The sequence below is a fragment of the Centroberyx gerrardi genome, chromosome 20 (genome assembly GCF_048128805.1).
Source record: "Centroberyx gerrardi isolate f3 chromosome 20, fCenGer3.hap1.cur.20231027, whole genome shotgun sequence".
Taxonomy (NCBI): Eukaryota; Metazoa; Chordata; class Actinopteri; order Beryciformes; family Berycidae; genus Centroberyx; species Centroberyx gerrardi.
Window position 1 is genome coordinate 16,903,745 of NC_136016.1, and position 25,846 is coordinate 16,929,590.

Below are 25,846 nucleotides of genomic sequence, written 5' to 3' on the forward strand. Positions count from 1 at the left end.
GTTAAAAAACACTAAAAATAAAAATTACAAAAAAAAAAAAACAATCATTAAAAATACTAAGAATATGACAATGGTTACAATATGATGCAAACAGATAAAAAAATCAGAATAACTATCTTTTTCTTATCTCCTTTAAGCAATTTATAGCTTTTTATTGTTTCTAAAAACGTCCACTAAGGTCTTCCCTCAGATTGCCATCCTCATATGAAAACAGATATGATTATGTCAAAACATGAAGCAAAAAACATTATAAATTAATTACACATATTCACATATGCAATATACATGCAATATTACATTAATGCTGGAAACATGCTGTGCACATACATATGTAAATATGCAGATCTATTTTTAATCTTGAAAATGCACAGACTTATTAGGCAGTCTACTTATCTTTGATTTAGATGTTCATGATCTAAATGTATTGACAGTATTACAATGACATGAGCCATTTGTCTTGTTTTGATTCAAGTCGGTCTTGTCTTACTGGTCCTATAGACTTTTTGATGTTGTAGCTGCCATTTTTAGTTTTATGATAGTAATAATTTTAGTTTTGTAATGGTTTTATATTTACTTCACTTGTATTGGTAATGTGTATTTCATTGTAAGGAATGACTTTTCTGTACCACTGAGTGAAGAAAAAATATTTGTCAACAGAGGAATAATGTTCAATTTCACTGTCATTAAGTTCTTTAACAAACAGACATGTAGTATGACTTCTCAAATCATGAGGACAATTTGTAAGTGCTTTAGAACTAACAAATAATAATTTGCTTGGATAACGTCTGTAGGGACAGACATGACATATCGGCTCCCGATTCCACTGTCCTTACTGTAGCGCTCTATGTTTCTACAATCAGAAAAGTGTTTCCATTTTGTCTTCCAGACCCCTAAACTTCCTGAGTTTAGATATGCAGTATTATGATTTAAGATGAAAGCATTACTTGAATGTTTGCTTGAATCTGTTGTTGACAGCAATGTGAGAGGTTTGTAAAAAGTTATAGTTGAGTATCTCATTTATGATAGATCATATGCTTACACTGCAAGAAGTAATGCTTGCTAGGCTTTGATCGATATGGGTTTGTGAAGGGTGGTACCGATATTTATAGACTGAGGTTGCTGATATTTTGTGCCGATGCTCAATATCTTTACATGTGACCTTTTTCATGCCAAAAAATTATAAGGATTCAGTGTTTCCCCCAGAATTCTATTCTTGGGAGGGTGGAAAACCCTTTTTTTTTAACATAGGTTACTAGCTTCTTCAGGCAGCATTTCCCCTTCAATGGAAAGGGAACATTATGTTTTTACATGAAGAATTAATTTACAAAAAGTGAACAATTAATGAATGAATAAAACGTGCAAAGAAAACGTTTTATAGACACTATTTATGTAGGAAGACATTGAAAAGCCAATAGCTGATATTTAATAAAAGGGCAATATCGGCCCAATATATCAGCAAACAGATATATCGGTGTAACCCTAATGCTCGCTCATCATAAAAACACTGAGTCATCAATTTGATTGTTGACAATTTAAACGGATCCACTACAGTGTATAGTAATGAGATATGTTTTGCTTCCAAAAAGTGTGGCACAACACATCATGCTGTATAGGGCAAACACAGTATTGGGTTTGCCTGAAGAGCTGATGGCCTCAATTTTAGTATAAAGTTAGCATTTTCGCTAGCATCACTTCTGTCAATGCACAAAACCTCATTAAACCTTTTGAACGCACATGCATACTGTATGATGTTACAGTGTGTAGAGCATCTGAATGCTACTGGTATGCCACTTTATTTGGAATGTACATTTTCTGTAAAGTCAAAGAAAATGTCCATCCATTTATCTGCAAAGGAATGTTTTTCTTTAATGTTACAATCAGTTGTCAATGGGTTATATAATTGATAATGGTTAGAGGAATCACGTAATCTCACACACCACCATTTTAGTTTTAACATTTGTGATCATAAAAGTACTGTATTTGTTCATATTAGCATATTATGTAATGTATCAAAAGGGATCAGAGGAATGTCTAAACTTTATTTCATTTGGGACTGAAAAGTCATATCACATTGTTGTGGTCAATGCAAATCACCTAGGACACTTTGAAATAAACATTGTTTAAATAAACAAAACAAGCAGATGTTGAAAGTGCCTCTATGGGGCCCCTGTAGGCTCTGATGTCAATTTAGGAGTTCATGCAAACTAGCTAGATTTAACTAGCTACACCTTCAAAGCAATGCTTGATAGGTCAGTGGTTATAATTTAATATGTACATATCTGTATCTACACATGTGAATACATTAAAATCATATGAAATGCATGTTTCTAAGTATACTTTGTCAGTGTGGAGAAGTTTCATGGCAACTGATTCTAACAAGGTGAAAAGATTCAACTTGTAAGCCACTGGAAAAGCTTATCCTCTTATCCTGTGAATGGCTAAATTAATCTGGTTGCCAAACTAACCTGACTGAAAGAACCTGGTTTAGTGGTTATGCATAAATAGGTATGGTGCCTGCATTTTCAAAAACAATGTTGTTTTTCATGTTTTTCATGAATTATGCTGTACCATTTCTATATCATATGGTGGATTTGTGTGTCTGATCTCAAAAGCATAACATTATTAATTCAGCTGTAATGACAACTTACAGGGAAAATGTTTTATTCTGAATTAGCTCATGGTTCTGTCTTGTTTGTTTGGACAACATATATCCCTACATGGAGTAAATGCACTGTATTTTCTTGAATATGAATGTAAATATAAATGTAGAAAAGGATGACGTTAATCCATCCTGAAAATCATGGCCGGTACATGTGCAGCTTTGAGAAAAAAACATTACAAAGAGACTTTCTTTTGGTTTGATCCACTCAGATATTATAATAACTAAGCATACCAACATAGTAAATGCAGCAGTAAATAAATTCAGCAAGTACAGTCTTTTAATTTCTGTGACAAAGAGGAGACTGTGGCTCCTTCTGTTATTACAGGATTACATGAACCTTTCTGCAAAAGCTGTTTGATCAAGTTTTACTTGTGGGATGAGAAGATTGGTAGCAGTTACACCTCTGTGAGTGGACTGTAGCAAACTAATTTGATGCTGGACACACAGAGAAACTGCTACCAGTGTTTCTGTTGCATAGTGATAAGTTGATCAAAGAGCTTTGCCGAAAAATAGGTGTATTCTTTTAATTTAACACCAGAAGAAGGACAGTCGATCCCCCTACTCTCCTTGATAAAGCCACAGATACAGCTTTAATACATGAAATATTTTACTCCAACCCTACTATCTATTGGAAAATAATGTAAGTACAGGCTCATATCTTATCAGTTTTACTCCTTAACCATTAGTGCTACAACAGAACACTTCTTTTTTTCTTTATATCAGGCAAATGGGATTTAGGAAAACAATGTACAAGTGGCCTTTAACAAAGTATGAGTGGTGTCTTACAAACAGGTTTTCTCTGCAGAAAAGAAGCTATTACACAATGGAAATTGACAGAAGAAGAGGGAGATGAAACGAAGAGCAGATGAGAAGAGCTAAAGTGGTAGCAGTGACAAAGGATAATGTTTGTGTTGTGGGTTGATGTTCAACACTCATGCTGGTGAGACTGCAACAGAAGTGTTTAACCTATCCATAAATAATGCACCATGCCAGCACATGTGATATAAGAATTGTTTTCCATAACTGTAGGTGAGGAATTATAAACCTGCTGTTGTTGACAAGCATTTCCTTAAATTTACATGTGTGGGCATGATGGCTTTATTGGAGGTTTAACGCTCCTGAAATGGCGTCAGCATGCTGCGTAGTTCCACTGTTTGCTTTATAATGAAGTGTATAATAATTCCTATTTGAGATGTGCAAACTTCAAAGAATAGCATACAGTATGTGTATGTGTGTCCGTCTGTCCTAAACTGCCATATACTGTGCATGTCGTCCAAATGAAACTATTTGCGCGCACACACACATGTACACACACCATATACACACACACACAAACACATCACAGAAGAATTGTTCATGTCCTTCTCTTTGATAAATGCTTTTATTTGGTCAAGAGCAACTGTTCACTTCCAAACTTGATGTAGATAAGCCACTCTTGTAAAGAAGAAGACTATATTTGTTTTGATTGTTGGGAGCGTGGAGAGCATGGTGCCGGTCAGGTGGCTGGCGGCTTGTTTCATTCAGTTTATTGTTTGACTTTCTTAAAGTGTCAGACACCAATTTTACTGTTGCCATTTATGTTTTTTGTCATTTTAGGATATTTTATGTGCCTGCTTTCTTGTCTGTATGTTGGGGGTAGACTGTTACTGTAGTTGTACTAGAGTTGTCATTGCAGTTCAAATTTGTGCATTTCATTCTCACATGCACAGTTAACCAGCAGTGTACAGGTAATGGTAATCCCTGATTATTTCCCTATTGTCCATAATGTTAGTTACATTGAAATGAAATGAAAGAATGAAACCATTTCATGGACATTCATGTAATTGGCTAATTCCAATTATGAAAAAAGTTAAATTGTCAAATGACAGTAAAGATTGGTTTATATTGGTTATACACTGCTATAAATCAATCTAAACACAAATGCTAGCTGTTAATATTAAGTTTAGATGTACTCAATTTGACAAAACATAAGTTGAAATGCTCTGTGAACTGAGTATTAATGGTTTTCTGTTCTTGTCTTCACAGTGTTAAGTTTCTAGCATTCGCCTTCTCTCTAAAGAAGAGTCAGTTACCGGTAATCACAAATTTGCGGCGGGAGCCACATAAGCGACAGGTGTGACACGGATGGACAGTTTAAAGGAGATCTTTGGCGTGACAAGAGAGAGACCAGAGGTTAATCATGAAAAAAACAAAACATGTGGTCTGCTCCTCACGTTGTTACCAAAGCAGCCTCTCGGAACTCCGACCACACTTTTGACAACCGTCTGACTGACCTTTTTTTTTCGGCGAACTGACTGAGCATTGCACTGACACACTTTGGGAGAGAAAAGGACTCCTGATAACACATTCCAGATGACATCACTTTAACAACAACATATTCGCCGTCTTGTATGATGACCAACTACAGTACCGTCTACAGTGCTGAACAACTGAGCAACTTAACAAGTTTCCGAATAACCACTCGTCTTCACAAAGGACTGAATGAACAATGTAGCATCTCTGCTAACATACTGTAGCATTTGTTGGCTGGGAAATAACTTGACTTAATCCATCAACAGTTTGAAGAGAGAGGAATTTATGCATTCAAGGGATCTTTTAGATGTCATTTTCCTCTTGGGTTCCTTCCTTATAAAAAGAAACAATATAGACTACATGAGAGACAAAGGATCGGTCTTTCTCATTAAAACACTCAACATTCCAAAAAACTGTTGGATTCTGTAAAAAATAGTGAAAACTAAGTCAAGTGATATATGAAACATAAAATAAGACCCATACAATAGTTCCTCATTCAAGTTTATAACTTGTAGAGCAGTCATGCTTGCCGGTAAATCTTTGTCTTCCATTCACTTCCATCAGATTCAAAGCACTGCCCTCCCCACACATACTGAGATAATCAAAAACCGCAGCACTAATTGTGAAGATGAATGAATGAAGCACATGTAGCATCAACTCAAACAGGTCTCGTATGGCATTTATATTTAGATTCACATGAAACATTCACTAAAGGAACTTGGTGGGAAAAGACGTGTTCTCTTTATCTCTCATGTACTGACATGTACGTTCCCCAAAATCCACGTGGGATACCAAAGGTCCTGTGGCATGCACTTGCTGGATGACCTTCTGTAATGTATTGTAGATTAGGACGAATATTCCAGTTAGGGTGAAGTCTGAACTCGCCCCGATTCCTGCCATTGCCTCTGTTTGATACAAAGTAGAAAATATCATTCCTCTAAAAGAACTCCAGAGTGAGTCCTTTAACTGCCACTAACAAAGCCCCCTCCCCTTATGCACATGTAAAAAACACAACTGTATTTCCCATGTCTGACTGACATACTGCTCACATCAATCATGAGCAGCGCACAGACTGATTGAAGGAGACAAAGCTCAAAGTCCTAGGGACCGTTGTCACTCTTTCGTCAGTAACAAGAGGGGGGGCCTAGCTAAATTACAAAGGATGCCTCCACCACAAGGACACTTTTTATGTCACATGAAAGTGTCCATTAGCTGCCGATTCAGTGCTATGATTTTGAAAGGGACCAATCAGACAAACGTTCCCCCTAACACAAAGGCCTACACTGCCAATCAGGCACAAGTATCCCCAGATGCATACTGCCCCATCTCTCTCTTGTCCCCCGTGCTGCCAACGACTGCTTCAAGGGCAAGTCGACATCAAGATGAGGATGGCCCACCAGGGGAGCCCCTGAGCAAAGGGGAAACTCAGAAGAAATGGACCAAGTGGAGTGAAAGCAAGTGAGGAAGTGTACAAAGAGAACAAATCTATATTTTGATAAACAAATCAACTATTCCATGGCTTCAGAGGAGGTTCGCGAGCAGAAAGGGGGCCAGAATGTAAGAAAAAAAAAAAAAATCAGATGCAAATGTGAATAGCAAATTTGGCATCATGAAATGGAGTCAAAGTCTTGGGGAAAGATGGGAAGAGAATTTGTTGTCATGAGGGGTGGGCAAGGGTGAGAGTCGTTTTCCCCACAAGCACTGGAAAAGTGTTTTCTGAAAGACAATGAGCGATGACAGACTCTTGCCTGTAAAGAAAGACATGGGGTTGACAAAGGATGGACGCTGAGATAAACAAATGAAAAAAAGATAATGCATTTTTGTAACTTTGTTTACCAGCATGACTACTCTGCATGACTGTCTTTTCTGCAAGCCCTTAGTTGAAGACAAGGGTGCTAGAGATACAAAAAATATATATAAAATGAATTTAAAAAAATGTTATATGCAATTAATGTTTTAAAAAAAGATTATAATGAAAGAGAAGAGCTATATTTTGTTTTGAAAAGTAAAAAAAATGTGAATATTGAAACATGTATGTTTGCAAAGTACACCCTGAACTATGTTTTGTTTGATGAAATCTCTCTGCTACTACTGCCCCACATTCCTCATTCCAATGTTTTGGACCGCTGCCATTGTTTTCATTTGTAATGCATCGAGCAGTATATTTTGAACACCACACCATTCAATCAAAAGCGATCATTCAAGACTTCACCAAACTATAGCATTTGTGCAAGGGATATTACCCTTTGTTATCACTCGCAAACTCCATGTTTTCCTCCCTTGAATCATTTGCACAACTATCGTAGCAGCAGCAGCAGTTCTAAAACAACAGCTCTCCATTCTGCAAGTTTGACTGGTTGATTAATATACAAAGTTTGCTTTTTTCCTTTGGCAATAATATACAAGAGTTGTCATATGATTGTAGCAGGGCAAACAGAGATCCTCGTGGATGTCTTCGATGCCTCATTGTTTAGAGATTTGTAAGGGTCTTGGATGTCCCATGGCAGGATTTTACTGGGATAGGCAGTCCTCTTCCACTAGTCCTCAGGAGAAAGATGGGAGTAAGATTTGACGTTATCCAATAAAGACCAATGACTGGTTACGAGCGATACTGTATTGGCCAATAGTCAAGAGAGATTTCAGGTTTGCATGGAACCAACTGCCATTCCAAAGTTTGTGTGTGTTCTAAAGGACTCAGGTGTGTTGATGGTGTGTGTGGATGTAGGTGGTTTGCTATTTTCTTTCTTACATAATAAATTCTAGTATATAGATAACGATAATGTGAACACCTCACAGTGATGTGTAAAAAACGCATGCATTATGACTTGATTGTCAATCTCTCGAGGGGGAACACAGTCTCGACATATCCCCTTAACCTCCTTTCGTTGTTTGTCATGAATCCAGTCCTGATAACTATGAACACTGTGCCGTGTCGTAGAGCAGCAACGTCTTCCTTCGAGAGGCAACTGAACACTACTCACACTCGCAGTGTCAGCATGAGTGTGTAGAGGTAGCTCGTCTTCGTTATTAGGTGGTCAGGTCTTTGCATCCGTCATTACCCATGGAGTTACCATCGTCCAGCTGGCCAGTTGGCAGCTCACCACAGCACACAACACAGTCATGCAAGCACCCATCAAAAAGACCCAGAGCTTCCAAACTGATGTCAGTGAAGTACTTCAAATGTTGAGCGAAACAGAGGGTGAGAGATACCAGTGGCCACCGAGGGGAGGTTGATGTAGAAAAATGTGTTGCGCAAAAACGTCTCATTGTTGTAGGTCAAAGGTGGGCTCTCCAAGCACCTCATCCTTGGTTGGTAGTCCAGGTGAGGGTTTAGGCCCTGGCTGGTCCAGGGCTCAGCTCAGGCAGCTGAAGAATGGGCCTCTGTCCATCCCTAGTACATTACAATTGGAGGCTCACCAGCGGATGAGACTCGAGCGTGACGTAGACTAGAGAGGCTATTCAAGGATTCTGTTGGGTCTACACTGGTTTTACAGGGTCTAGAACTTTTGTCTACTTACAAAAATGGTCTGTGGGATTTTTTTTTTTGTTCTCTTTTCCCTTTAAAACTCTTGATTTCAGTTCCCATTTTAGAAGGCATTAAGCAACTATGGCTTTTGGGTGGGGTTGCAAAGTGAGACGCTTATGAATATTTCAGAAGTAAACTTCCAGCAATGGTGTGCACACTTGCAAAAACTCTGTGCTTCACCCAGCAGTTCGCGTTTGGTATGACAAAGTACTGTCATTTTGTTTTCTTTCCCCATTGTTGATTGTTGAGTTTGCCATTGCTTCATTCTCTACATTGTGACTGCCCTGCCCACGCCAGGCTGAAAAAGATGTCTTTCCTTTTCTATTGCGTAATACTGCCATTTGATTTAGTCATGTTGAACAGAATGAGTTACAATGTCAGAGTGCTAAGTCTGTTTTATCATTTAAAGAAGCCGTTTGCAAGCTGTTATGAAAATGTTATCAACATGGGCTACATAACACTCGCATAACCAAAAGAACAAAAATGCTTTACATGGTAAGCAGGTGCCACTGTTAACCTTAAGGCTAGTATGTGTAGTTACAATACACATAACCTCTCCAGGTGTTCAGAAGGTGTTATGTGGCCCTTGTGTTCCATGGTATCCCCCATCTTATCCCGTTCCTTTTCTTTATGTGCCTGTTTTTTATAACCAAAACATTCATTGATTTCTGTTTATGATTTTGTTTGAATTGAGGATATGCAATCTGCACCACTAATGCCACTAATCGACACTTACTGTATCCTCCCCGAGACACAAGATGTTCTGTCATCAATTCAGATGATTGCAACCACATGTATAGTGGCTTTATGACTTGCTATAGACTGACTTAACTAACACATTAACCGCACAAAATTTGTAAATTTGTGGAATTAATGAGTATAGAGTTGTTTTAAAAGAAATGTTATTATCACAGTGGATAGATTTTTTTTAATATCTTATTTTCATTTTTAAAAATATGTGATATTATGTTTTTGACACATCTCAGATTTTAACCCTTAATTGATAAACACTCCAAATCATACCAAAACACATACATCTAATATTATAGACGAACATCATGCATTCTCGTAAGCATTCCAAAGATGAAAGATGTATGTTCATTTTACATGCCATCACACTATATAAAACAGACTTAGGTACTAGTCCATTGTACTGCGGTCATAGGAGGAGAGTAAACGGGGAGAAGAGGTGGTCACTGGAGTATCTGGTTGTGACTTATGCCGGATTTTATTTTTGAAATGTTGGAACACAAAGAACAACTCATCAAGAACTGTATAAAGTATATTTCAATGGAATGTTCATGATCTATCTTTTTATATTTTGAAGAAAAAAAATAGAAACATATCAATAAAGTGTCATAATTGAACATATTTCGACTATTGAGACTTAAAATGTATGAATGTCAATGCGATCTAATGTGAACCAATCTCCATAGCAGCTTGAATGAATAACTGATTAACAGTCATGAGATGCTTTTTCAAAGACATTAAAATTGCTTAAAATCATTGAAATGAACTTCAAATAAATGAAAAAGTGATATCAATGGTGTGCCAGTTTGTGTCAGATTTCTGACTGATAAACTGTGTTCCTGTGCATACTGGATGAATTAGTCTGATACTGTACCATGCAGTATTGATCGTCATAGTTATCACTATTCATTAGCCTGTGATGAACAAGATTCCTCAATACAATCAATATGTATTGATTGATATCATTTGATTTAATTTGAAAACAGCAATGTAATTCTTCAGTACCTTTTTGAAGAAATTGACAGGTGACAGATGTATTTTTATTGACATGTCAAAGGTGTCAGTATCTGTCAAGTTCCCTTCCTCTTTGCCAGCGAATGACATTGAGCCATCTTGTGCTTCTAAAATTAAGATTTATAATGGCAATCTATAATTTTGAGCTCAACTGTAACTGTGACACGACATCTGAGAATGATGAGGTAACACTTAAGCGCTGTCCCCTGCAGTGCTCAGTATCAAATAGCTGTATCTGACCTATAGTGTAAGGTCTAATGTCTTTGACACCAGACACCAACTACATGCTAGAGTCAATCCAGAAGGAGCTGTAATATTTTGTTACCTTATTGAGTACATGAGGACAAATCGTTACCGTCTTTGGACAGTCCCAATACAGTCATTTTAAGGTCAAGGGACAAAAAAAGGGGGACAAAACAAAGGGAAAGTACACAGAGTGGACAAAATAACAGAAACACCACATGAAAAAAGACTTTAATTTTGAAGTAACTGAATCACAATTACAAAGGCAGCTACTTAGGTGAGTCATATTAACTTGAATGCCAATTAGCAGTATGTGTCAGGTTCATAGGAGGTCTGACAATGACCACTTTTATATGAGAGTTTTCAAAGCAGCGTGAGGCAACTAACAGAATTCAAAAGAGGCCACATAGTTGGTGCTCAAATTGCAGGTGCATAAAAACTGCAGAATTATTTTATGTGGCAAGGGGAAAAGGCTCAAAAAGCACGACAACATAGGTGAACCATAGACAAACTGCATTGGCAAAGAGGAACAGTGGGCGCAAGGCGAAGCTCATTGACAAGGATAAACAGACACTTAACATGATACTTGTTAAATGCCACAAAACATATGGCACACTTTGGAGCTAACACTGTTCCCTCATGATGTTCCCATATTCAAAGCTTATAATACCCCAATATACACACTGCTAAACAAGTTCAAGAGTGGTTTCATGAACACTAGGACGCAGTCAAGCGCCTTCCATGGCCCCCAATGACAAAATCTGGCTATCAATGAATCTTTATGGCAAGTTCTGCGGTACATTTCCACTTCTTTTATCGGACCATTTTATTAGAAATGGTTTGCTAAGGCAAAGAGTGGCCCTACTCCATATTAAATTCGTTATATTCATATATGTATGGGTGTTTCCATTATTTTGTCCACCTGGTGTATATATTTCTAAGCTTATTTTTTCATTAGCACCATGACACAAAGGGTCATCTGATTCATATTAAGTAGGCTAATTCATTGCATCATTGATGACATGATATGTTTGGCTATGTGTTATGCAGCAGCCCAGTGAGCAGTGTGTTTTTCTGTATGTGAAGGCAGCCATGAGGAAATGTCGGCAGAGGCCTTTCTCAGATTTTTCTCCTTTGTCAATACACCACTTCCCTCTGGTGGTAATACACAGTCTTGGCAATAGCGTCTGCATTGGTGGATTCACATGGATAAGGACTGCAAGCAAATAATCAATCTGAATGTTTGCATGATTCAGTCTTGGCATTAGTTTATCAGTCATTCGTTAGTTAGTTTGTTTTCATTACAAAAATAATTTTACTGTACATGTGTACATGTACTGTACAAGAAAGTTTCATGAATGCTGATGTAAAGGTTCTTCCAAAATTGACTAAAATCTGACTTAAATTTTCCTTTCCTTAGCCATTTTCCTTAACTTTACCCTTTTTTCTTCTTTTTTTCATTTTTTGCGCTATATGTTTTTTTTTAGCATTAAGTTCTGAGTATCAAAGTGCAAAATGCAATCCTATGGTCATATTGCATTTCTTGAGAAATCACTAAAAGAACATTTGGACAATAATATGGACAGTAACTTTCCACACCTTTACATCCTCTATATATTAGATATGAGAATATGATTTTTTATTAAATCCTCTTCGGTAAAGAATTCCACGCTGTCATAGGATTGTGTTTTCTTTGATTTTTAGAAAACATGGGAAATTTGAGAAAATTTTAAGAAAATGGCTTTTGCAAAATATTAATCTAACCAACCTAACCAAATTTCATATCAGTGGAATTCCCCTTTAATTCATGATGATTCCAACCAATTTCAAAGTGATCTTTATACTTATATGTAATTTTCCAAAATTTGCAATCAAACATTTAATGCTATTTATCTGGGACACAATTAGTATTTTAAAATTATGCCACTTTATTATTATAAACAGTTGTCTCAAATGCAGGAACAATGAGATATTAACACACACACACATTAACACAGATAATAACACAAACAGATTTGACTTAATGAAGGACAGTGTGGGACCTCTTTAAGCCCTGCAGAGCGCCATGCTTGTTAGAGAGGGTAACACCAAGCAGCGCCAGGCAGAGGGGGGGTGACATTTGATAGGGAGGGTGAAGGTTGTCTTGGCCCATAGCAAAAAAAACGGTGGGAAAGGACAGGGAGGGGTTGGAGGGGTCTAGCAGAGATTGAATTTCAACAGGACAGCATTCCCGAAAAATTTCAAGACGGACAGCGTGAGACAGCAAGGGACGAGACGAGATCGTGGATGTCCCCAGGGAAAACAAGTGGGAGCACAGTTAACGTACAAGCTGGTGTGAGAGGTGAGCTGCAGCGGTAGGGGATCTGTGGAGTGTCCATCATATCTAGACAGCCAAACAAAGACTTTGTGTATAGACAGACGGACATGATGACAGAGAGAAAGACAGACAACCTGATGAGCCACAGGAGACAAACAATGTGACTTTTCATCCTGCCATTAGTCTCTGTCATCGGCTGCTTTACACTTAGTGAGTGACTCTTTTCATCTTGCTAATTGTGCACTAACAGTACCTGTTATGTCTAATATTTTGCGGTGCATTACATTGACTAGTCATTTTCACAGTTCACCTTTGTTCTTGAAAAATAAAATAAGTTAAAGTAACATTTCTGTGAAATTTTAGAGGGTGTCTAAGCTTGTTTTTGGGTGAAGGTCTGTGTTTTTCTCTGTGATGGAAAGTATTTACTGAACAGCCAGACACTGCCGCAGTATCTCCCCTTCAGCCATCTGCTTCTAATGCCATCTGTAGTTTTTTCATCATAAAAAGGCTGTAACAACTGCTTACTTATTACTCTTGCAGTAAATCCATTCATGGAACTGTCACTCTGGTTTCAGACAGGGTTCGACCAGTTCAGGCCAGTTGTTCTACGAATTCGGAGGGCAGTGAGGTGGAGAATTCCCTGGCCTAGGATTAACAAACAGGAATGGAGAGCAGTGACAGAGGGGAAGATGCAGGAGGAGGTGGAAAGAAAGATAACGATGGGGAGAACGATAAACACCTGAAGAACCAGCTCAACACCGAGGAGAAAGGAGAGAAGGAGGTCAAAGTGAACGAGAAGGAGAAGAAGGAGAGCCGGCGTTCTGGGTCACTGTGGAGGAGCGGATGGGCGTTGAGTGAAAGGCTGGCCATCAATGTCTCAGGGATGCGCTATGAGACTCAGCTTCGCACCTTAGCCCAATTCCCTGACTCCATGCTTGGTGACCCCCGACGGCGGTTACGATACTTTGACCCACTACGGAACGAGCTCTTCCTGGACCGCAACCGGGCCTGCTTTGATGCCATTCTGTACTTCTACCAGTCAGGCGGGAGGCTTCGGAGGCCTGCTAACGTACCGCTGGACATCTTTATGGACGAGCTGACGTTCTACGAGCTGGGAGAGGATATCATGAACCGCTTCAAGGAAGATGAAGGTTTCCCCAAAGAGGAGGAGAGGCCGTTGCCAGCCAACGAAGTCCAGAAAAGACTGTGGATGCTGTTCGAGCACCCTGAGTCCTCGTCGGGCGCACGCATCATCGCCATCATCAGCGTCATGGTCATTGTGGTGTCCATCCTCATCTTCTGTCTGGAGACACTGCCCGACTTCAGGACCGAAAAAGAGATGCGAGAGGTAGGGAATGTGGAGAAAGCACTGTATGTTCGTGAGTCAGTGTCAGATGAATATAAAGTGAGATGTCAAGGATGGAGCGTTGAGAGGTTTTCAGGGTTTTGAAATTTCAGGAAAGTCGAGTGGATGATATTGTGAGGAGAGGTGACGGTAAGTATCTTCCTTTTAAGCAACTCAATTGAGGGCATTCAGAAGGGTAACATCAGCAAATAGGAAGAACTGAACATGTCATTGACAAAGTGAAATACTACAATTTCACTTTTATTAAATTAAACTCTAAATTTTGTACTGAATATGTTTCGGGGTCAAAGGTATAGGATGGATAACAAAGAAGATAGATGAGGGCAACGTGTCATTTTGAACAGGGCATTTCTTTTGAACCAAACACCAATCAATCTTTTTCCAACAGTTTGTATGATGAATCCATGTTGAATATGGAACTAATCCATTCAATGTCACTTGTTAAAATAGAGCTGTGAAGTTCTGTGACTTACTGCTGAATGAATTTGTAAGACAGCCCAAATCAAAGCTGGATGTCCCTCATGGTCTTGAATGGGATGTGTGACTATATGTGTCAAATGGAAACATGATATCAGTAACAGCAGGTGTTTAGGTAAACACACACTTGGTGAGTACTACAGTGTGTTAAGAGGAAAAAATATTGACATAGAGACAACTATTGGCCAATATGGTTGGAAGCAGACCAGAGAGAGACACAGGAAGGCTTATGGCGTGATTATTTTAGTCGGCTGTTAAATTTGATACACTTGGATTGAGGGAGGGTACAGGGCACAGGGAAATGGGTGGAGATTGGAATACAAAAAAAAGGAGAGAAAGGAAAGGAGACAGCCAGGTGTGTTAACGAAAGGTCATACAAGTGACCAAACACATAGCAAAAGGTGAGCTGACACCTTCCTGAGGCTTAGATCTAGAGACAGAAAAGGTCTCATTGAATAAGTGACATTCGTTGTGTCATGTTAACACATTCCTCTAGGGCTGCTGCGCTAGGCCTCGCTGCCTTTGCACGAGGGAGCTGCCAGGAAACTACTGTAACCTACTCCTGTCCAAGTCAGCGGCAGTCCCAACCGCGCTGGCAATGTTGCGCGGTTGCAGTGGCCAGGGTGATGGGATAGCGATGAAGGTGGAGATGGATGGGGAGTGGTGTAGTGGGGCACTCTCATGTTTCTCTTTGGAGATCTCAAGGGGCTATATATAGTCTTAGGAGAGCCCTAGGAGCACATCAACACATAGATAGTCCGCCTTTATTAATAAACACTGTCACTGACCTGCTACTGAACGTTATGAGGAATAAGTTACTGTAGATTTAAGTGAGCCAGCTTGTTACTTTGATTTATATTACACATTGCGGCATGCTAGAGATCTCATTTTCTAATTCACACCATCCTTTTTTTTACTTACGTACTTTATGACTTGATGGAAAATATAATATGCTTGAAACAAAACAGCCACTATCCAGTGCTTGGACTTACTGACAGGGAAAAATGGAAAGACAGGTGGACTGACAGAGAGATTGGGATAACTATGATTGAAATGTGAAGCCACACATGTCAAACGCTTTTATGATGTTGCCAAAAAAATGGACTCATGAGATGGTGGATCATATGGTTCTTTTTCATAAAATTGATTACTTTATCAGAACATCACAAAGATAACATGTCAGAAATTGTTTGGAAATTAACATACAAGTAAATAGGTATAGCATAAATTAAGTTGGCATTCGAATTGGGGGCAATCAACCTGTTTTAAGGGAAAATGGACAAATTGAAATTCACTATTCTCTAGTTTGAAGAACATGTCTATAAAATTACAGTTGATTCTTGTTACTGTGATACTTATAGGCTATATTTTACAACTACATCTTTTCTTTTTCCCCTGTCCTCTGTCCTGTCTCCTCCCCTTCAGGAATACATTTACAAGTACCACTCCCAACCAAAGAACATATCAGACACCATGCCCCCTCCGCCCAGCGTTTTCCAGGACCCCTTCTTTTTGGTGGAGACCATGTGTATCTGCTGGTTCTCCTTTGAGCTCCTCATGCGCTTCGCTTGTTGCCCCAGTAAGCCGCTCTTCTTCAAGGACGTCATGAACATCATTGATTTCAGCGCCATCCTGCCCTTCTTTGTCACGCTGGGAACAGAGCTGGCCAAGGACAATGACGCCACTCCAGCCACATCCTTGGCCATCATCAGAGTCATCAGGTTGGTGAGGGTCTTCAGGATCTTCAAGCTGTCTCGTCACTCCAAGGGCCTCCAGATCCTGGGTCAGACGCTGAGGGCCAGCATGCGCGAGCTGGGCCTGCTCATCTTCTTCCTATTCATTGGCGTCATCCTCTTCTCCAGCGCCATCTACTTTGCCGAGGCCGACCACACCGACACATCTTTCGTCAGCATCCCGCACGCCTTCTGGTGGGCGGTGGTCACCATGACCACAGTGGGCTACGGCGACATGTACCCAGAGACGGTGTGGGGCAAGATGGTGGGCTCCATGTGCGCCATTGCCGGTGTGCTTACCATCTCGCTGCCCGTGCCTGTCATCGTGTCCAACTTTAGCTACTTCTACCATCGCGAGACTGAATGCGAGGACCGGACCGAATACACCCACGTCAACACCTCACTGTGGGATGACGAGGAGCCACAAGGGGAGGACACAGAGGAAGGGGACGGCGATCCAGAGGGAGATTATTATGCCATCGAAGGCATCTGCAACCCTCTGAATGGGACTCTGTTGGGTGGACTGTGTGCAGGGCAGAGCAGAGAGTCCAGAGGGGGGAATATGTATCTAAGAGAACCACTAGTTACTCAGGTGTAACAGAGGGGATGACTGTGCTATGCACCCTTATCACAAAGACATCAAAGGAAAAAAGACAAAATGAATGAAAGAGAGTGAATAAAGAGGAGTTTATAAGTCCAGAGAGTCTGAAGAGAGACTAGCAAACAGAAACTGGTAAAAAGTGTGAAATGAAATCATAAATATAACACTAATACACTTACTAACACACCAGACAACCCTTAATTGCCTTTTAATGTTCTTACAGTGTTCATGATTTCTACAAGGGTCGGCGATTCAAAAAACAAGAGTTGTCACTGAAAAGCCAACTTTTGCATGATAGAGTTTCAAATAAGCAAGAAAGAGAAAAACAAATTACTGTGAGTGAGTATTACTTTCCAGGGTCATGATATGAATGAACCGATGAGTTGTAAATGATTAATCCTATTAGCTTGTGTTTGAAATGAAACCGACTTTCTGAATTTCTGTGCCTTGAAACTATAATGTCTTAGTACTGTCACTTTGTGCCTTAATGTTTAAATGGAAGCAGATTTATTGGCAATGTGGATATGTCATATCAGTCATAGAAAGCAGACATAGCAAATAGATTAAAATAACTTGTAAAGTGAACATTTCTATAGTTTTTGCTTATGTGCCAGCATTTCCGTTCACCTGAGATGACTGGCATAACCTTTTTAAAAGGAATGTATAACACCATAGCATCACTTGACACATTGTTACCCACTGGAGTTAAAAGAGGAACATTTTGATTGCTAATGCCAAAGGCCTGTATTTATCTGCTGGATTGTGTAATAATTGTTTTTAATAAAGATTCTATTTTATTAATTTTCTTAAAAGATGCTGTGTTATTTGTGTGTACCCTGTGGTGACGATTATTTGCAGAAAAGAAATAAACTTATCCTGGTACCATTGCACAAGGATAAGATGCTGTAGTAGTTGTAGTCCACAAGTCAAAATCTTCAAAGTAACTAGCTGCAGTGTGGGCTGCTCCAGCACCGCCTGCAACAGCAGAGTCAAACGTAACCTTTTATGAGCTCTTGTTTACTGTGTAGGCTGTAAATGAAGTCAATTTTCCAAATCTCTATTTGTTTGGCATATTAAAAATCCCTTTGGTCATATTTTGTACAGCTGATATAGCTTGACCTTTGCATGCTGATTTACCCAGGAGATGTCATTTGGAAAAGACATGTAATCCATCTTAAGCAGAACGAGCAATCAATTACCAAGTCATGTAAACTTCACAGCCACAAAATTGAATCAGTCATAAATGAGCAGATAATTACTGGGAATAGTGGGAAAGTGTCATTATCATAGGAAGAGTGATTTCACAAGATCATGCGCAAGACGCCACTGACAGCAATACTACTGGCACAACCCTTCTTAAATCAGTAGGCAGTTTGGTATTGCACTGTTAATTTAGTGTATGAGGTATATGTGATACATTAAATTGGAGAAAAACAATTATACTTAATCATACACAACCATTGATCACAGTGTCCTGACAGATTGAGTTTGAGACAGATTGTCTTTGACTCTAGTACGGTCATGACTGACCTTTCCAGCAGCTACAGTAACTTCCAGCAGCATTGCTCTCAAGTTCACTGGAACACATAAGCCTTTCCACCAGAACAGGATGGTGACGCATGGAACGGTATGTGTGCTAATGTAACATTGCTAGTGTAAGTTGGCTTAATATTTTGTTTCGTTTGTTCATTAACTGTTAGTAATTACACACTCAGTGAATGGCAAATTTTGGAGAAGCATTTTGTCTGCTCTTAAAACTGAAATAAACAGTTTGTAGGATGAACAACACTGAAACTCGATAACCTGGAACTGCTTGCCAGTCAAACAGCGCCAAGAACATATAACGTGTCATTAAATCTAGTTAGGCCAACATGTAAACTAAATGCCATAACCTGCCCTTATCAGTCTGTGTCAAAACTTACAATATTGTCCACTGACATGACAAAAATACATGGAAATAAAATACATGGAATTTTCTACAATTTTTCTTTTAGCAAACATGCAGCCTATAATCTTGGATGAAGTGAGCTATGTGGACAGTGAAGCTATTATGACTTTTTAAATTGTGAAAACTGGGCCTGCTGAACCAATCAAGAAATAGTCACAAGTCAAGGTGAAAAAACAACAACAACTTTATAGCTTGTGTTATGCACAGCTTTTTTTATGCAAGGTTTTTTTTTAAGAGGAATTTCAGCTGAGAGGCCAGGCTGGTAACAATGATCTAGGTAAGCTAACTAGCTAGCTAGCGATCTAGTGTAGCTACCTACTCTAATGTAGCTACAAACTACAACTGCTACATTCAAGAACATTCACATAATGCAGGTTGCAGGACAGTGCCATTGGCTTAATGCATTTTTACAACCAAAAAACTATGTTTCAGGTTTACCCAAACCAAAAGCTACAAAATATAGCCTAGAAAATTCAAATAACCAGATGGCCAAGACAATATGTATTCATTACTGAGCATATTGTTTTAAATCTGTCAGAACAGCCACTTCTTGAGTCAAGCTCTGATAAATATCATGACTTATTTGTCCACTAGAGAGCGCTCCTGCCCACACATACAAGACTCAGAAGCATGTTTCCCAACTCCTTTCTCCTATGAGAGCTGTGGTAGATCAGCAGTAATGTTAGGACCAGCCAGCAGGTGTGTATTCTCCTTTAACTCACTGAATTGACCTGTCCTGGCTTGTTTTACTGAGTGATATATCATTATCAAATTGCTGTATCATTGCCTCAGTGTTTGCATTTATACTCTTAACTGTGTTGCAGAAGTGCAGAGATGAAACTAAACAGTTTATTATATCATATTACATTTATTTGCATTCAGAAATTGTATTTTCCTTTCTGGTAGTCATATAGAAGTAGTACATTCATAAGTTCCTTGGACTTCACATGCCATAATATCAAGATCAACATTATTTGGCAACATGGGCCATGTTTTACTCACATACACACATGCTCTCAAACTACTAATAATGAGCTGACAGCTGAGCTGAATGAGAGACAGTCAATGTAATGCAGCTTATAAAAGACAATATGAAAAACACACCAAATAAGTTAGAATAACATTAATATCAGATGTTGAAGACAAAAAGGATACAAATTCAGCATCATCATCCTGCACTGCAGAAATGGAATTTAAACAAATCAACACCATAATTTAACTGGATTCTAAAATCAAGATCAAGTAATCTATACTTTCAACCAGGACAACAAAGTGAGATTGTATGAATCTACAGATAGACTTATAGAATCTGTGCAGTGTGGAATTAATTTTCTGTGTTTCTCGTTCATCTTTACTTGTCCATTGAGAACTGAGGACTGACCACAGAGTTTAGGCCCATTCCTAGAGGATCATCTGAGTCCATGTTGAAACTTTCTTGAGTTCTTGGAAGCTGTTCAGACACACTCTCCACTGTCAAAGTATTCCCGAGGGGTAAGAATCGAGTAAAGGGGAGGTCGTGCCGCTCTGGGGAATGTTTCGATGCCAGCGACACAGGAAGCCCATGGTGCGAGGAAAGGAAACGGGTGTATCCATCTGCCAGCAGCAGCTCTCTGAAGGTGCAGTCAGCCTCTGTGTAGTGGCTCTGAAATTGACAGTGCAACATGTGGGTGAATTTCTTTTTTGCTTTGTTTCCTTCTATAGCAGTGCTTCTCAATTCTGACATAGACAAGAATGGTTTCATGCTCCTGTTTGTTTTACTTTTTAACCAGTACGACACAAATGCAAAGATCAGTGGAAGACAGGAAGGCTTTAGGGCAGTGATTCTCAACCTTTTTCATATCAAGGACCCCTAATTTAGTCCACATTAGAGCGACAGACCTTGACTTGACCTTTTGCCTCTCGGACGCAAATCTCAGAATATTTTTATTGTTAGTTATGATTTTGTCCAGAATTCCATGGCTATCTGGATTGTAGGTAGAGAGATAACAGTGAAACTATGATCAAAATAGTCATTCTTCTACATTCTCTAATTGTGTTAACTTCTTGTAAATTAAATAATGGTGAAGTTAAACAATTCATCAACCCCCTGGAACCCCCTCAAGGACCCCTGGTGGTCCTCCGGACCCCACGTTGAGAACCACTGCTTTAGGGTATTGTAGTTCTAGTTTGCTTACCTGTCCTCTCAAATGGCCTCCACTGTCCACACAGAGATAGAGAGACGATGACAGTCCCTTGATGACTATCTGGCCGGGTTGAACTGACCTCAGCTCCAGCACACCTGGAAACACAGAAACATATATAAATAAGTTGAATGTGACTTTGCTCCAAAAATCGATCCTGTATAGCAAACAGTCTTTGCTGCATTAAAATGAGATATACCGGCCCAGGACCTTTGTCGCATGTCACCCCCCTCTCTCTCCCAATCTTTCCTGTCTATCTCCACTGTCAACTTTCAAATAAAGGCAAAAATTCCGAAAAAAAAATACTCAAAAAAAAAAAAAGACAAAAAAGAAAGAAATATAACCACTACTTTGCGTTGCGTCTTCTGTTTAACTGTTAACTGTTTAACTGTTTGTTTTTTTAGAATATCCCACATTTTATCGACATCAATTTATGCAGAATATGCACATTTTAAAGGGGAAAAAAAGAGTTGAATTAAAGTATGTTCTCTGACTTGTCTGCCAAACACTCACTGTGAAGAGTCTGAGCAGCACTTCCTGAAACTCTCCCGTCTGCGGTCATCTCCAGATACATCCCTCTCCTGTGATTATCTGCAACAAAAGAAATAATTAAGCATAAGGAAGACGTAAAAGTATTTGAGCGAGCACACCATCTCATCAGTATTATTCAGATCCCATACACATTGTTAGTCCCATGTGTTATGAATATACCTGTGTAGAGGTGCCTCTCTCTGACTTGATCGCTCAAGGCCAAAATTGGGTTGGAGTCAGCGATGTAAAATGATAGAGAGAAAGGTAGACGAATGATGAAGAGAAAGGCAGAGAAGAAAGAGAAGCAAGTGTGTGGAAACATGGACATTGAGAAGAAGAGACTCTGAGTCAATTTCCAGATAAAAAAGATAAATAATAATAGATAAATAATAAATACAAAATAAATAGCTTATGAATAAATAGACAGGAAATGTACAGTTGCCTGTTTGATCAAATTCTAACTCGGAGCAAAGTTTGGGCCCTTATAAAGGAGTGTGTGGGGGCCACAGAGAAGGAGGTCCTAGACTTAATGGGACTAACAGAGAGATGAGTCAGACAGATTCCTAGAAAATAAAACCATGATTTCATAGGGAGTTGTGTGTGCTATGTATGGGCTTCTTCCTGGTCCAGTAAATTATACAAGTTTTTCCTCAAAGCTACAAGTCCATCAGGGCCTCAAGTGGTCTTCGGAAAAATGTATACAAACCAATTAGCACAGTGAAAGAAATGTGCACACAGTGATTTTCGGTATTCCCACTGTTTCCACTATTTACCCACTTCTAACTACTGGTTTAACATCATTCTGGAGGTTATCTATAAGAAATATTACTGTATTATTGTATGTGCAAATTTTGAGTATAGATTCTCCTGTTTCACTTAACAGAATCATCAAATTCTCACATCATGGGAGAATTTTGTGTTCTCCTAAATGGCTGTGAACATTTTCCTATACAAGCAACACTTTTTTTAGTTGAAGAGTCAAAATATAATTTTTTTTAGTCCAAAAATGCAGATTTACAATAAAATGAATCATTCCATCATTATTGCATTTTAACATTGCAATGTCAATTCATGTATTCAATATTTCTATAAGAAAAGACAATATTTTTGACGGTCTGCCTTGACAAATATTGGTAAAAGTGCTTACTCATGTTCACACCAATCAACTTACAGTAACTGAGGGAGTATTTTCCCCATTTCCACTTCAAAATATACACATTTCACAACTGCAAAAATATCCCATTCAACGTCATCTACTGTGGAAAAAAACGTTGTAAATTGTTACTCACTTCCAGTGATGTTGGGGACAGTTGTGTTTATCTTCTTTTTATGTGTGTGCGTGTGTGTTTGACAGAGCTAGAGACAGAGAGAGAGAGAGTGAGAGAGAGAGAGAGAGAGAGAGAGAGAGGGAGGAGAAACAGCGGAAGTTAAGTTCATAAGCATCAGAGAAGTGTTTACGTGACTGCAGCTGTGCAGACACGAGAGAGGCCTCGAGGCACTACGTCACCTGCAAAGTAAAAACACGATGCAGCACAGAGCATTACCCACTCTCCTTTCAGTGTCACGATACTCAACAACAGCTTTGATGTATGAAAGCTTGAGGCTTGTGAATTTTCATGTATGTTTATTATTACTGATCATTGGTTGTGGTCACTAGTGCATCTTGCATGCATCTTTACACGCACTCTATCTCTCTCTCTCTCTCTCTCTCTCTCTCTCTCTCTCACACACACGCACACACACACACACACACACACACAAACTGTCACACTCACACAATCTCACACTTGCACACTCACAGGTATGTGTGGGGTTCAAGGTTATTATAGTAAGCAAAAACTAAAACTAAGATGAAAACTAAACATTGTCATAGACTGAAATAAAAATAAAAATGAGATTTCTTGAAAAAAGGATATCTGAATGAAAACTATTGTAAACTACTTGTAAAACTAACTAAAATAAAATGGTTTACTAATAAACTAAAGACTGAAATAAAAATAAAAATGAGACTAAACTAAACTAGAACTACCAAACCCACACTGAAAACTGAAACTAAACTGAAATTGAAAAAAAATTAAAACGAATTCTTTCTGTCTTGTTTAGACTGTATTTTGGGGAGAAAGATTTTTTTGTGGAGTGAAACTGGAGGTTTAATTAGTAACAGCGCCATGTAATCCCATGTGGCATGACAAGAAAATATAAAATGAATTAATTCATTCCTTCATTCATTCATAGGTACACATACTTCTCATGTTGTCATCCCTTGAGCATACACACATGTACTATGTATTACCTTTCACTTGCCTAAAGCACTGGTTCTCAACCTGGGGGCCGGGACCCTCCAGGGGGAACGCAAGATAATTTTAGGCGTTCATGAGACGATTTATGGGATATGAAAAAAAAACAACAACTTTACAAACTTATTATCATGTCTATTTTTTCTGATTTTTCTTTTTTATTTGCTTTTTCCTTGACATACTGAATAGTATTAAGCCTCTATGAAACGACCTGAAGAGGTTTGGTTGGTCTTTGGTTGAACTGTTCACCACTCTGCGTCTGCAGCCTGTGACGGGGGTTGTGAGCAGGCATTTCTTGGTTTTAAGGGATCACGAGCCAGAAAACTTGAGAACCACTGAGCTAAAGAACATTAATGAGAACTCTCCTCTTCCCGTTTGTGTTGTTCTTCTTCCAAAAATACTTGGACCATCTCCAATGCTGTTAGTTCACCCTCGGTTCAGCCAAAACATTTAAGATGAAGAAGAGTAAGGCTTTGTCTAGTATCACCACCATAATGTATTGAATGTTCAATACTTCTATAGAGGTGATCTGCAAAGCGTTAATGTTGACGTTTGAAGGATAATCTGAGCATTCATGTGCTGTAACTGCATTGTTTTTGAAGGGGAAACTGCAAAAAAAAACTCCTTGAGTAGCATTTTACAGATATCTTTTTTAATTACAGCTTTTACAATCATTATCATTATTATCATATTATATTCAATTATCATCACTACTCTCCATTAATAATATGAATTTAAATCATAACACAATTTGTTTTTCAAAATGTACACATACAAGTAGCATATCTTAAATGTCCATAATTTAAAACATATTTACTTTTTCAACCTAAAATGAAATTACAGTCAGTCTTAACTAAGTATGAAATGAACATACAGTTCAATACATACACACACATACATACTGTACATACATACATACATACAATAGCAGTTTCCATAAAAAATGATAAAAATAAAATACACACATTTTACAAATTCCTTACCCAAGCTTTCACGTCATTAGATGATTGATATCATGACTTTCACTCTAAAATGGTTTATTTTGGCATGCATATTAACACAAACGCTTAACTTTTTTTTTTTAGTTTGAACAGGATTTTGTCATAATGCACTTTGCTAATTGTCCCGTTGTCTGTCCTATTCACATTTGTGCATCTCATAATGTCTGTTATGGCTTAAGAACATACATTTCATTTCCCATGTGTACACTCTACACTATTCTCACATGGTAGTGCCCTGTCCCCCTATCTGTACTGTATTGAGATGTTACTAGGCAGAGTATGTTCTCTTATCAATCTAAATCATGGTTAAGATCAACTGAGGGTGTGTGTGTGTGTGTGTGTGTGTGTTGGGGGGGCAGGGGGCATTCTGAACAGGAATGCATTTTCCAATTAAAAACTAAGGATTCATTGTGTCAATATTGCCATTTCACACTCAAAACTGAAGATGAACTCACAATAGGCGATGGAGTCACTTTCTACAGCATCAAACAGCATCATGCCACAATTGTCGATGGAGAAAGAGAGAGAGAGAGAGAGAGAGAGAGAGAGAGAGAGAGAGGGAGAGAGAGAGAGAAACAGATGGACAAACAGATATTCACTCACTCTATTTTATCATCTTTTCAGAAATCATTCATTCAATGTCTTTGATTCTTCGAGACATCCGGCTCGAATGTTGTTGGTCATCTTCTCGTGTCCATTTTGATGTTGATCCTCTGTTTTTTTCTTCAAAAATGTGTTTTTTTTTCCTTGGGTTAGGATGGAGGTGGGGTTCTACAAAATGAAATAAAACACACTTATAGAACCACACTAGCTTTTTAGCTCCGCTATTTTTAGCTACGCATGGCAAAGGAAAAATCCGGGACACATTAGTTGGTGCGGGCGCTTCTCTCACCTGGTGTGCTTATCTT

At 38.7% G+C, this 25,846-nt stretch overlaps 3 protein-coding genes across 3 annotated transcripts in view; 2 read left to right on the forward strand and 1 right to left on the reverse strand.

Annotated features, from left to right (window-relative positions):
* Positions 1-10,002, forward strand: part of LOC139918037 (voltage-gated potassium channel KCNC1-like) — a 41,378-nt gene extending 31,376 nt beyond the window's left edge. The window contains exon 4 of the mRNA XM_071907294.2: positions 4,688-10,002. Coding sequence (XP_071763395.1) covers positions 4,688-4,701 — 14 coding nt within the window. The 3' untranslated portion in view covers positions 4,702-10,002. The remainder of the gene's footprint in view (positions 1-4,687) is intronic.
* Positions 10,003-13,468: 3,466 nt separating this feature from the next.
* Positions 13,469-17,027, forward strand: LOC139918038 (potassium voltage-gated channel subfamily A member 7-like). The gene is made up of 2 exons (XM_071907297.2): positions 13,469-14,152; positions 16,073-17,027. Exons 1-2 carry the CDS (start codon positions 13,469-13,471, stop codon positions 16,976-16,978), a joined length of 1,590 nt encoding a protein of 529 aa, XP_071763398.1. The 3' UTR covers positions 16,979-17,027.
* A 3,253-nt stretch (positions 17,028-20,280) lies between these two features.
* fgf21 (fibroblast growth factor 21) lies at positions 20,281-21,968 on the reverse strand. Its single transcript, XM_071907346.1, has 4 exons — positions 21,821-21,968; positions 21,623-21,700; positions 21,104-21,207; positions 20,281-20,571 (listed from the first exon to the last, which is right to left on the reverse strand). Exons 1-4 carry the CDS (start codon positions 21,966-21,968, stop codon positions 20,281-20,283), a joined length of 621 nt encoding a protein of 206 aa, XP_071763447.1.
* Between the last annotated feature and the right edge of the window lie 3,878 nt (positions 21,969-25,846).